Consider the following 13,960-nt stretch of genomic DNA (forward strand, 5'->3'; position numbering starts at 1 on the left):
TGTATTTTTTTTTTATTGGGAGGTTCCCCTTTAACTTTAAAACACTGAGGAGCAAAGAATGACATAACTTTAGTCAGCTGTTACTTTTCAGCTTTTCAACATCGTTGACACTTCAGAAGAATGCTTCCAGTGGGATGAAAACAGAAGGAAGGAAACTCCTGACCAGTTTCTGAATTTCATGCTGCACGTTAAAAAAGGAACTTATCAAGCAGTAAGACAGGTGGCAGATTGGTTTTCCTGAAGGAAAACAAGAGAGAGTCAACTAGCAGCAATGCAGCAGACAGAGCCACAAAGCTCTGGAGAGTCAAACTTCACATTTTGAAGGTCAGTAAGAACAGTGCAATCCTTAGCAGAGTCAACCCGCTTCTATGCTCATTGCCCTCAACAGATGTAGTAGGGTGCAACTCTGCCTAGGATGTCACCTTTTCTTAAACAGTAAAGCAGACTGTGTGTAAACAGCAAAAGTATCTAACATGGTTAGGATTCCCTGTTAATCATATGCACATATGCCCTCAAAAGCAGCAGAGAAAAAGTAAGACCACCACTCATATTTAGAACAGGAAAACCCAACTATTTAAATACATGCATCACAATCAACCAATGGCGTCCCAGTGACATATATTCTGCCATTTACATTCAAACTGTCCTGTGCCAAAGTTCAAAATCTAAGGTCTGAACCCGGGCCTGCAAGCCCTGAACAGGTCACTTTGGTGTCCTGAAAGAAAAATAAATCAAGTAGCAGGCAAAAAGCATGTGTACCACCCTGGAAATGTGTACCAAGTAACATCAGTTTACCACCTGCTATATGACCCCGATCAAACATTCCATCATCCCAGAATGCCCTTCCTGAAGTGGCAGCCTGCCTTTTTATGGCACCATGGGGGATCATAAGTGTCGATCACACATGCATGCCGGCTGCAAGTCTCTCGAGAGAGCTTATCTGGCACTCTTCTTCACTTCAAGGCATGCGCTAACTTCTCCTACTGGCCATGTGCTGGAACTGCAGGCATCTCTGAACAGCATCATGGGATTCAAGAGTAAGCAAAACAGCCCATGTCAAGTACCCAGGAGTGCCGAATACCAAACCCAACCTAGCATCCTTTTATACCTTCAGTAACACCTCAGTGGAAAAGACCCAGGCTGAATAATAAAGAGCTTTATTAAAAAGGTGTATTAACAACTGGTGTTCAAAACTTTGTAAAGTAAAGAGAATAGTAAAGGTTGGTAACAAACCAAAACTATAACATCTTAACACGCCTAACTAGACTCTTGTGACTGGTTTCCAATTCTTTCACCCCTTCTGGATGAGGGGTGCCTCCGTCTGCAGCAGCCTCTCCTCAGCTCTGCTCCCTAGGAGTAAAAAGAACACCCTCCCACTGCGGGCAAGGCCTTTTATCCCTTCTCTCAGGCATCACCACCCTACTTTTCTATTGGTTCCGTTTCCCCCTCCAAATCCTGTTAACCAATCACAGGGTCCAAAGGGGATCTGGGAAATGTAGGCCCCGTAGTCAATCTAGTACAGGCTTCCCTGGAGCCGCCAGGCCTCACTACGTAGGCCCAGGCTCATAACAGGTCCCCACTTGGGAAAAAAGCAGGGCATAAACAAAGTAAATAAATAAATAAAGCCACAAGTTAGTTTTATCGATCATCAAGCAGCAACATTTAAAGCAGCTCTGAAAACTGGATTTAGAAAGCTAATACAACCCTTTGTGTGGGAAGAAAGTACATTTGCTGTCCAGTTCACACATTCACAACTGCTATGCTCTTCAGACAAACCCAGGGACACTGCTGTGTGCGTTCTTTCCCCACTAGAGGACTTGGGAAATGAAGCTGACTGTTAAGGAACAGTATCTTTCTCTCTCGCTGTCATAATGACTTGGAGAAACAGAGTGATGCTAAGAAAAGCTACAGGTGGCCAAGTAATCAGGAACTAATGAGCCCTTTTTAAGACATGTCACCTTCTGGCTGTCATTCAGAACACAATTGCCTTTGCTCCAGGTGAAATCTGAGGAGATTTTCCAAAGCATCTATGCAGTTTGATATATGCAAAATCTCATCACACGATCCTTCCCACCAACCTCAGGCACAATTCCAGCTGAAAGGAAGAATTTAAAGCCCATTCATTTTCACAGCAAGTGTTCCCCAATGCAATCCTAAACACAGTTACACCTTTACAGGTCCGAAGGAGTCAACGAGCTTAGAAGGGTGCAACTCTGCTCCGGATGATACTGTAAACCCAATACCGAAATCAAAATATAAATCAGGAAACCCCTCCCCTGCTCAAAATGCCAGAACCAAAGGAGACACCAACATGGTACCCAAGGTATAAACGTACTGCTGGGCATTTTGAGCAAAGAGAATAAGGGGGTGCAACCCAGCCCAAGTTAAGATCTTTTCATTCATTTACATGGAAAAGGCTGAACTTAGAAAACCTTTCTGTTTTAATAATCGATACCCCCTTGAAGGTCTGGTTTCTATAAGAAGTACGACTCCATCTGGCTAAATGGAGCTCAGAGATCAGGTTTCCCAACTTCAGGCAAAAGAAGTATCAAGTAATGGCTCAGCTGCAGCCGACAGGGCAATATTTTTTTTTGCAGAGGGTGAATGCCCAAAACAGGGTTGCAGGACCCATGTTCAATACATGGTACAGCAGTTTAATTCACATTCGTATTTATGAAGTCCTTTAGGGTGAGGGAAGAAAACGGTTTGCCTAAGGGCCAATTCACAGATAATTTTTAAAGTTTGACAATGTTCTGGAAGTCCAGGGCTTCCTAGACACACATGAGCCCAGTTTGGATTGAGGCTATGGCATGGAGGAAGAAAGGACTTAAACCTTCTGGAACAACCTGAAACAACCCCAAGGAGACATTATTTGCTCTCATGGGGAAACTTACATGTAACCATCAGTAACTTAAGTTTTCTCAATAGGGCAAAGAACCATCCCCAGGGCCATTTTAAGTCAGGAAAAGGGTGCCAGTGCAGGAGGCCAAAAGCCTCTCCTCCCTGCAGTCCTGATCTAAATCTCAGCACACACCTGACCAAAAGTCCTTGCGGCTGCCACCAGACCTTTGTAATGTGTGAATCAGCCCAAAGGCTAGCTAGTGAGTTCATGCTGGAGATTCAAACCTGTTTTATAGCTCCGTTGCTTTGACACTGTAATATCCCACAATGACCAGCCAGCAGGCCACAATGGAACCACTGCCCACTCCTGGGGGGGCCCACCTGCTGGTTGCTGAGATTCTTGCCAAAATCACTACAAGTTGCACTGGTTCGATGTGTCTCTTCGGCTGATTCTGCACGTTGGATAATGCACTTTCAATGCACTTTATCAATCGTTTGAGGTGGATGTTTTGCTCTGCACACAAAAAAATCCGTTCCAAATGATCTATAAAGAGGACTGGAAGTGCATTATCCAACATGTGCGGAATCACTCCACATATGTTATTAAGCAAGAGTATCTCCTTTAGATCATTTAACATAGATTACCTGGGTAGATTACTGTGACGGAGCTGTCTCTGAAGACGTCAGGGAAGCTCCAACTTGTACTCAATACTGGGGCTCAGAGCATACGACGCCAGCGCTGCATCAACGGTAATGGTTACCCAATTTGCTTCGAGGCCCAAATCAAAGGTTATCACTCTTCACAACCTGAGACCCTCCTATTTACTGAACCACATCTCCGAGTGCCGTTATATTCCACAGGTGACCTTCCTCAAACCTCCTTCTGCTGGCAAACTCCTAGAATTGTCTGTATGAGCAGCCATTTGGTCTGGACGTTCTCCATGGTAGGTCGTTCCCTTTGGAATGGCCTACCAAAGCAGGTGCAGACAGCTCGTTCACTTGCCGCATTTTTTGAGAGTGCATTTTTTGAGAGTGCATTTGGTGGAAGGAAAACTACTTTGGCAGAATTTTTTTTTAAATCTGTCTTTCATTTTGTTGCTGGATGCTTATGACATTGTTGTTTACCTGCTGCTTTGTTGGCTGCCTTACATCCCACGGAAATGAGGCAGGATGTGCACGTGCGCGCACACAAAATAAACTAGCAATCACTGTTTTATATTTAGGTGATGTGGCATGTAGGAGACAGCAGAGGCCAGAGAAGGGCCAGCTTGGCCCAAAGGAGCAGCTGCTTCAAGTCAAGGCAGGACACTGTTCTGGAAGGGGGGGGTCGTAGCAGCATGAGGGCCTCAGGAAGAGTGGGGGAGTGCACTACCTGAGGAAAGTCTCCCCTCCCACAAAACAGCTACTGAGCTTAGTAGCAGGGAGGGGAGTTTTGCCAGCAGAGGGCATTGGCTGGGGGCACAGAGGGGCATCTAAGATTTCTGGCTAGCCATGTGCAAACCCAGCAGGGGTGGAGCAAGGCAAGGAAGGGGCTAAGAGACTGACAAGGCTCAGAGAAAACAGGAGCAGAACTGGGCTTGGCCAACATGGTTGAGGCCCCAAGAATAAAAAAGGGAGATGTCAAGAGACACAAGGAAGGATAGGAAGACAAGCTGGCTGGGAAAGGCAGGGGAGGCGGGGAAGGGCATGAAGAAGAACCCAGAGGAGGAGCTGGGCACTGGGCAATAGGGACTGACCCGTGGCAGAAGCCCAGCTCAGCCCCCTGAAGCTCTGAAGGGGCAAAGTGGGAGGGTGAAAAGCAACCAGGCTCATGTGAACACCTGTGTGGACGTGGCTCATTGCAATAATGGGAACTTTAAGGAGCATCACTGAGTCTGGGTGAGGTTCTGCTGACCATGCAAGATACTTAACATGTCCTTCTGTACCTTGATAGGCCACAGGCAGATTTTTTTTTAAAGTTAGGAGCATCATTTCTGTTGGTTTCAGCATAAAATGGACATTTTTTACTAGCCCTGCTCTTAGGCCTATATCCAAATAGCAGATAACACTTTTCTTCCACTATTTCTATGATAGGGAAAACCTTTCCTGCTAAATTTCTCTAAGCTAGCATGCTGTTAAAAGTCACAGCAACAGGGTTAGGAAAATAGCTGGCAATCTTAAAAGAGTTTCATCATGGTGTTTTGAAAAGGGATGTATCATCACTCCACTCCCAGTCCTCATGTATGCAGAACTTCATTACATGACAGCCAGTGCAGAGTGGTGGTTAGAATGTTGAACTAGGATCTGGGAGACCCAGGTTCGAATCCCTGCTCTGCCATGGAAGCCCACTAGGTGAACCTGGCCTAGTCACAGAGTCTTGGCTTAACCTACCTCACAGGGTTGTTGTGAAGATAAAATGGAGGAGAAAAGAATGATGTAAGCCGCTTTGGGTCCCCACTGAGGAGAAAAGTCAAGAGTCTAAACAAAATAAATAAAATGTACAGCTCCTCCAGTGGTTACACTTTTGTAAGTGCTACATTTAGTAGCAACTGCAGCGCTAATAAAGCAGATATGCAAGCAAGAGAAGAGGGGATACAATATTGAGGTCTTGAATGATGCCCTTAAGCGTTGTTTCACAGCCAAGCTTTATAACTTTCAATGCAAAATTATTTGAGCTTTCTTAACTGTACACTCTACTGACTTGCCAAGTCTTCAACCAGACTCTATAATTGTATTTTAACTATAGCTTCACAGAAAGACGTTAGATGCGATGATACCTCTCTCCATATTGTGTGAAAGCTTCACCTGCACAGACTTTTAGACATCAAATTTCTATTAAAAGCATTTTTCTGGCCGCTTGGCAAGAGCCAGTGTGGTATAGTGGGCAGACTAAGATCTAGGAGATCAGATTTGAACCCGACTTTGTCACGGAAGCTCACGAGATGACTTTAGGCCAGTTGCTCTCTGTCAGCCTAAACCTACCTTATAGGATTGTTGTGAGAAAAAAATGAAGGAATGCAGAGCAATGTATGCCACTAGGAGATCCTTGGAAGAGGGTTGTAATAGAAATGCACTAAATAAATATAAAAGGCCTACCATCAATATATAAGGCTGACTAGCATGTGACATGCAGTCACAGCGCCCTCTTCCTCCAAAGGAAACACAACATGCCCTTCTTTTATCCAGGTAGCTATTTTGACCCACATTATACGTACGTCTAGACTAAGAGCGCACGAATCCACTGCATTGTACTATAGAAAATGATAATAAAAAATCTCTATAGCAACACGGTTATTCAACCCAAGTGTCCTCAACTCATTCTGAGGACTTTTTCAGGAGAAAATCATATTAAGAATTTAATCGCTCTGAGTTCAAAATACATTGGGAATCTTGGACTTGAAAGGTATATAAATGCTCAGAGAAATTAAGCTGTCAGTCTGCTGTTGGTTTCTTGCTACGTGATTCAGGAACTGTAACCGATTTTGAGCTAATGATGCAACCAATTATTACCCCGTCTCTAATTTGCCATTTCTGGGCAAGTCGATTGACACAGCAGTGGCAGACCAACTCAGAGGCCTCCCTAGATAACTCACACGCTCTGGAATCTTTTCCGTCTGACTTCCGGACGCGCCACGGGGCAGAGTCAGGCCTGGCAACTTTAGCTGGGGATCTCTGTCTGAACGCTGACCCAGGCCATGCCTTTCTGTTGCTCCTACTGGATTCACCTGCCTTTGATACAGTAGACCACATTATCTTGTTGAAACGTTTGGAGGCAGACGTAGGTATTGGGAGATGTGCTTTGGATTGTTTTAAATTGTGCCTGACAGACTTGGTTCAAAGGGCTGCCATTGGAGACCAGTTATCAGTGTGGGATTTGTCCTGTGGGGTTCCACAGGATGCAGTTTTATCTCTCCCATGCTAGTCAACTTCTACATAAAGCCCTTAGGAGAAATCATTTGTAGTTTTGGAACTGAATGCCACCAGTATGCTGGTGACACCCAGCTCTATCTCTCTCTATCAAAATCTCCTGGGAATGCAGCAGAGGTTTCAAGCCACTGCCTGACTGCTGCAGTTAAATGGCTGAGAGTGAACAAATTGAATCTGAACGCTGACAAGATGAAGGTTATAGTGGATGGGAAGCCTACGGACTTGAAAGACAAAGTGCTTCCCACTTTTGACAGGGCTCAGTTAGCCCTTTCTGACTCTGTCGAGAGCCTAAGGGTTATTCTGGCCTGCTGGGGAAGCAAATTAATGCAGCCACAAAAAACACTTTCTTCCAACTTAGTTTAGCCTTAACGATAGCCCCATACCTTGACTGTCTTATCCGGCCACCTTGATCAATACCACGGCAATACCAAGACTAGACTAGTGTAATGCACTCGCTATACGTCTCCCCTTATCTCCAGTTCATGCAGAATGCAGCCCTGTTATTATCAGGAACTAAATGGGGCAGGCGTGTTACACTCATTCTTCAGTCTTGCATGGTTTAGGATGGCATGCTTAATACCTATGCCTTGTTTTACGTTTCTGCAATCCTGGTCTTATGATGTCATTTATTATATGTCTCCTTATCCTATTGACTGTACTGACTTACATTACAGTACGTTACCTTGAGTCTCAGTAAGAATAAATAAAAATACAACAGCTGGTTCACACATGCGGAAGAGAGAGGGGATAGAACCGAGTGCATCTTTCAAGACACAAGGGGAGGATAACATTTTGGAATGCAGCTCTATTCTGTCAAATGCTGCAAACTGAAAGTTAGCACCACAAACCAAGTGAAGAGACAGAACTTCTTTCTGATCTGCTAAGTTTTCTATTAGCATGGAGGTTTTATACAAAGGAAAATCCCAAAATGAAATCCACAACTGGCATCCTACTTCATTTTCCTGCAAGTGTGAGCCAAGCCTAAGGTCGGAACTGGAAAGTTGGAGCAACTCACTTACAGACAACTGTGACCACATGTAGAGGCGGACAGAAGGCCGAGAGGCAATGATACACTGAAGGGCCCTTGCAGAACCAAGTTTACAGCAGACAAAACTAATCATGACCAACCCACCCACAACGGCACACCCTTTTCGGGTTTGGGAGAGCTTCGGAATTCCCCACACTGGAACCCAAGGGACACTTGTTACTTGAGTACAGTGGCACTCATGCCATGGCTCACAGAGAGCTACATTCCCAATTACCGTAAACCAAAAGAGCTGCATTACTTCCATCTCTGGCAAGAGACCCGCACTTCAGGGAGGTCACAGCTTAGCTGTTCTTCAACCAGCAGCTGTTTCTAGGTGGGAACCACCAGTCTTCTCTCGGCAAGGTTCTTGCACATTTTCCTAAAACATGAAGCAGGTGCCACATTGGGGAACAGGGCTCAGAAGAGCCACAGGAAGCAGGAGCCACGGAGTATCCCTGCTCTTGTATTTGTGTCTCTATGCTTGTTGCCATGTGCTACACGCAAACCCTGCCACAAGCCTCAAAGCTACTTTTCACGGGTGGTAGCCGAGTCAGAAGGCATGGACCCGGCACCCCAACATCTCATTTTTTTCCAAGCCCAAATGCAACAGAAAGCTTTCTGGCACACCATTAACTTAACCAGTTGCCCTATGCCCGTGCAGCTGGGATATTTTATTCACTTATTTAGATATTCATACCTTGCTTGTCTCAATCATGGGAACCCAAGGCAAATTATAACATTGCTCCCCCTCTTCCACTTTATCCTCCTATAGTACCAGAGCTTTCCAGGAACTTTACGTGCTGAAAACGGAGGGTAGGTAGTGAATCCAATGGGCAAACACAGTTTAAGGCAATACCCAATGGAATGGAACTTAACTGTGACAAACTAAACTCCCAGTGGTTGGGAAGGGATTACAGTTGCTGTACGGCTCAAGTTTTCCCGGGAGTCAGTTCCACTGAACTTAATGAAGACCTCTGAACAAACCTGCATCAGATGCCATTAGGATTGCCAACAGCCTAGAGGGGGAAAATGCCCCTTCCCTTTAATAGAGGAATGATATTTACCTCCATGCGATGAAAAGCTTCAACTGTTCATTTCCATTCATTAAGCCTCTATTAAAGGGGCAGGACATCTTTTTTCTCTAGGCTGTTGGCAATCTAAGACCACACTTGTTAATTGACAGTAACATTTCTAGATTGTGCCCAATGTTTTTACAGTGCTTAATAGCAAGTTTTATTTTAAACAAGGAATGATGCCCATTGTGCTAAAAAAAACCCACGATCCTGGCAGCAAGTGGGTGCTTCACAGCGGCCTGTTGGCCAGAGCAGGAGGGTGCTGAAGGGAGGCATAGGGAGGAATGCTTATGCTGTTGATTTGGCGGGCTACCTCTCAGTGGCAAGCAGGCTCTTCACAGCAGCCTCAAGGCCAGAGTCATCGCCAATGCGCCTGCACGAGGATAAAAAGTGAGTTGTTGCCAATACGGCTTGCCTTTTATACAGCAGGATTATGAAGTGTATTTCCAGACAACCCTCCTAGAAAGTACAAACACATCACCACATACAGATCTAGAGTTTAAGGTGGGTAGCCAAACTAGTCTGTAGCAGAAAAGCAAGATGTGGGTCCAGACCCACATCTTGCACTAGACGTTGTTATATACGCTTCCTTCCTCTGATTTCTCCAGCTGTTCACACTTAGCAATGGTTGCAATCTTATTATTTATTTATTTTATTATTTTGATTTATAAACCTCCCATCCTCAGGGGCTCTGGGCGGTGAACAACAGTTAATCTTGCACACCATGAAGTTATTAAGGTTGCAACCCTAAGACCACTTTGCTGGGAGCAAGCCCAATAAATAAAATGGGACTTACTTGTGAACAGACTTGTTTGGGATCGCTCTGTAAAACTTTCATCACCGTAAAGGGGATTTAAGCAGCCTAGTGGAGTACAGGATTATAGTCATTCTCTGCAGCCTTTTACCTCCAAGAAACGACTGTGAATTGTGCGATACTGGAATGCAACGTGATTCTGTTCATGTTTACTTGGAAGTAAATAGTTCAGCAGGCCTCTCTTCCAAATAAGCACAAATACTTTTCAGTGTTCATTAAAACGCTCCAAGCTTGACATTACTGATCCAAAGCTGCACAGGGAGCACGCTAGTACATTCCAGCAACATTTGCAAGAGGGAATATATTAGGAGCGCTGGAAAAAAAACTTGTCATTGCTACCAACTGCATTTTTAAAAGCAGACCAACCCAGTCTGACCCAATGCGTGTGTTTACTAAGACACCACTTTACTGGCAGCCTTAGGCTGAAATCCTATGCAGTTACTTGAGAGTAAGCCCACTGGTCACTTCTAAGTGATCTGAGCACCCACTGTTCTTTTCAATGACATCTTTCCAGTGTGTGCAATCTTGTCCTATTCTGGGGCTCCCTATCTTAGCAACTCCGAGGTATGGGGTCAGAGAGGTCATCCACAAAAACGCCTGGCCTTTCCACTTGTCTCCAAAGGTGGCTTTCTACATGTTTTTACATGATGCAGCGGGAAGAAAGGATCTCTTCTTTAGTTGATCTCCCCCCTCCAAGAGCCTAGCTAGAGAAGAGGCTCCAGCCCAAAGATCTTGATAGTCCAAAAATGCCAAGCAGGCGCTCCCCTCCCGAGAGATAAAAGCAGGAGGCTTAGTTAAACCGAGCCTCCTTTTAAGAGTGTGGAGAGCAAACTGTCTCTCTTCCTAAAGGCAGGAGATAAAACAAATCGCTGGAAGGGAGGGCAGACGAGGAGCATTTGGAACTAAGGGCCCCTGCGGTCGATCCCCGCCTCCGCGGGATGCTGAAGGCCAGGGGAGATGGGCAAAGGAGGGAGAAGTGTTAAAAGTAAACACAGACCCCCCCCAGAAAACCCATACAAACAGCAGGCTGGCACCTCCAGTGAACCTTATCTCCTCTCACCCCTGGATCTCATTAAGGGCACTTTAAATCCCATCGAAGACCAATTTACACCCCCAGCCTCTTTCGGGGGGGGGGGGAAGAGTACAGTGCAATCCTAAAAAGAGTCGCTCCCGTCTAAACCCATTGATTTCCATGGACTTGGACTGAAGTAACTCTACTGCCTCGAACACTTCCCTGGAAAAGTACCCTCCCCTCTGCCAAGGAGTTTCTGCACACAGCAGCCGGACCCTATCCGTGCAGCTCGACCCCGTTCCAGAGAACCGGCTCCCCGGGAAGGCTGCGCTTTCCTCACGCAGTCCCCGGGGAAAGGTCTCAGGCGCCTTCGCCCGCGGCAGCCAACACGCGAGTCTCGGAGCCCCTTCCGGGAGTTCCTGCAGGGCAAACGCTGCCTTTGCCCTGGAAGAGCCCCCCCGCCCCAAAGCCTGCACCTCGAGAAGTCCCCCCGAAGGCATCCGCGACACCCTTGAGCGGGAGGAACTCGCGCGGAATTCCACGGGAAGCCCCGTAGAAAACCCGCCGAAGATGCGCTGCAAAGTTCGCCCGCCGGCCCGCCCGCGTCCCAGCCCAGCCGCCCTCCGCCGCCGCCGGAGTTTCGGCAACTGACAAGCCTGCCGCGCGTGCAACAAGCCTCGGCGGCAAAGCCAGACCCTCCCAGGCGCGCGGAACGGAGCAGGGCTCGCCTCGCCCGGCCCCAAGGCCAGGAAGCCCCCGAGGCGCCCGCCGGGTGGGATCTCCCCCGAGCCGCCCCAGCGCCCTGCCCGGCCGCCTCCCGCCGCCGCCCCGGGGCGCCTCCGCTCCCCCCGCCGCCCCCCACCTGCGCTTCCCGCGCCTCCCCGGGGGCCGCACTTACTTGGCGCTGGAGCTGGCAGCGGGCGGCCGCGGGGTCCCGGCTCTGCTTCGCTCCGGCCAGCAGGAGGAGGAGGCAGTTCAGCAGCAGGCGAGCCCCGCCGTTGTGCACCACCATCCTACTGAGCGCCGTGCCCGGAGCACCGCGGGGGAGGGCGGGCCGGCGGGCGGGCGGGCCCCGCGGGGAAGGCAGCCCGGCGAGGTGGCGCGCTCCGCGGCCGCGGCAGAGAGTCGGCCCCGCGCTGCCCCTCACGCCCCCCGCCGAGTTTCCCCGCTCCGCAGCGCTCCTGCCCCGGCGGCCCAATCCCGAGTCATCCCCTGGCCAAGCCTTCCAGCCGCCGCGCCCTCCCCTTAAAGGGTCCCCGTGCCCGGCGTCGAGGAGCGGCGGCGCTCGCCATGCCGCCGGCCGGCGCGAGCTGCCCCGGAGCGCCGCTCGCCCCTGCCCTGCTCTTCCCTCCGCTGCGCCGGCCGAGCGTCTCCCGCGGCGGAGGCCCCCGGCGGGAGGAGGCACGAAGTCAGATGCGCGGCGGGATTGGCCGCGGGAGGTGCCTAACCCTAAACTCTCGCCCGCCGCCCCGGCTCCGCCCTCCTCCGCCCTCGGCCGCGGGCTCCGGCCGGCCTCCTGCTGCGCGCTGGGGCCGGGGCACGGGAGCTTCCCCCGACGGGGCGGCCCGGCGTCGAGGCGAACGGAGGCTCCTCGGGAGCGCCAGCCGCTGGGAGAGCGCGCGTGGGGCTTGGGACCGATGCAACGCTCCCCAGAAAACCTCACACCCCTGCAAAGTAGCCCGCCCGGTCTTAACAATAACACTGGCCGGCGAATGACTGCGAAGGAAATGGTTGCCGCGGAATTTCTGCAGGGACACCTACCTCCTCCTCCTCCCTGAAACCAGCCCCGTATAGAACAGAGTCATCGCAAACTCTTGGCAAGAGCCCCCCCCCCTGGATTATTAGCCAGCTCGTGCTGAAGGGAAGGGCATGCATGGAGGCAGGCATTTATTTGGTGGTGGAGAGTGCCCTCAAGTCATAGCTGACTTATGGCGACCCCTAGTGAGGCTTTCAAGGCTAAAGGAGGTGGGATGCCATTGCCTGCCTCTGTAATCTGTTCTTCATTGGAAGTCTCCCATCCAATTACTAACCAAGGACGACTCTGCATAGCTTCCAAGATCTGATGATATGTGGTGGAGGAAAGGGCCCTCAAGTCACAGCAGACTTATGGCGACCCCTGGCGATGCTTTCATGGCAAGAGGCCATTGCCTGCCTCGGAAACCCTGGTCTGCATTGGAGGTCTCCCATCCAATGACTAATCAAGCTTAGCTTCTGAGATCTGACCAGATCAGGCTCACCTGGGCTATCCAGATCAGGACATGCATTTGTTTATATCCTGCTTCCCCTCCCAGTTGGGCTTCAAATATCCTTGTCTCCTCCATGTTCTCACAACCACCACCCTGTGAGGTAGGTTGTACTGAGAGTATGACAAGCCCAAGGTCACCCAGCAAGCTTCCATGATAGGAGTGAGGATTCGAACCCAGGCCCCGTGATCCTAGTTCAACAGTCTATCCGCTATGCCACGCTGACCAACATCGCCAGGGTGATGAAGTCCCAGAAGTCCACTCTCAGACTAGCGACTTGTCTGGTGGATTTCTATAAGGACAATTACCCAAAGTTTTTCTTTCTTCTGGTTTGTTTACCACATAGAGCCACTGAGTTATCATAATATTGCAACAACTAACACACTGAGGGCATGTAATAAGAGGCTTTTATAACAAGAAAATTTGTATTCAGCACATCTGCTATAATTATCCTGCATTCTCCAGTTGAGTCATTTCTTCAGTCTTTTTCTAATGCCTTATAAAATGCCACAAAAAGAGAGCAACTACAGGAGATGAATGAATTGAAAGAAATTCTTAAATGTTGATCAAAATCTGTATTTGAAACAGTTTTGACTTGGTGGCACTCTCCACCACCAAGAACAAACAGCAAAAATGATGTGGGGAGGGGAGAGAAAAAAAAAAAACAGGGCACATGTCCCCCCTTGCTTGATTCTTAGGCAAGTTTACTTAGAAGCAAGTCCCCCTGAATTCATTTGGGGCTTAATCCCATGGACACAGGGTTGAAAGCCAAACTGTGCGATCCTGGGCCAAGTTATTCCAGTCTAAGCTATTTATTTATACCCTTCTTTCGTCCCCAATGGGGATCCAAAGTAGTTTACAACAATGTTCTCCATTTTATCTGCACAACAAAAGAGCTGTGAGGTAGGTTTCGCCAGCAGCTGTGACTGGCATCTTCAGAGGTGTAGCACCAAAAGAGAGATCTCCCAGTGTCAGGCGAAACGTCAGGAACTACAATGCCAAGACCACGGCTATACAGCCCGGAAAATCCACAACAACCATCGT

General features: G+C 48.6%; 1 protein-coding gene across 1 annotated transcript in view; it reads right to left on the reverse strand.

The window, feature by feature from the left end:
* TRABD2A (TraB domain containing 2A) overlaps nt 1-12,478 on the reverse strand; it is a 118,658-nt gene extending 106,180 nt beyond the window's left edge. Inside the window, exons 1-2 of the mRNA XM_054987621.1 lie at nt 12,435-12,478; nt 11,572-12,340 (exon numbers count right to left, since the gene is read on the reverse strand). Coding sequence (XP_054843596.1) covers nt 11,572-12,340; nt 12,435-12,478 — 813 coding nt within the window. The remainder of the gene's footprint in view (nt 1-11,571; nt 12,341-12,434) is intronic.
* Nucleotides 12,479-13,960: the final 1,482 nt, after the last annotated feature.

Source organism: Eublepharis macularius, chromosome 8, assembly GCF_028583425.1.
Source record: "Eublepharis macularius isolate TG4126 chromosome 8, MPM_Emac_v1.0, whole genome shotgun sequence".
Taxonomy (NCBI): domain Eukaryota; kingdom Metazoa; phylum Chordata; class Lepidosauria; order Squamata; family Eublepharidae; genus Eublepharis; species Eublepharis macularius.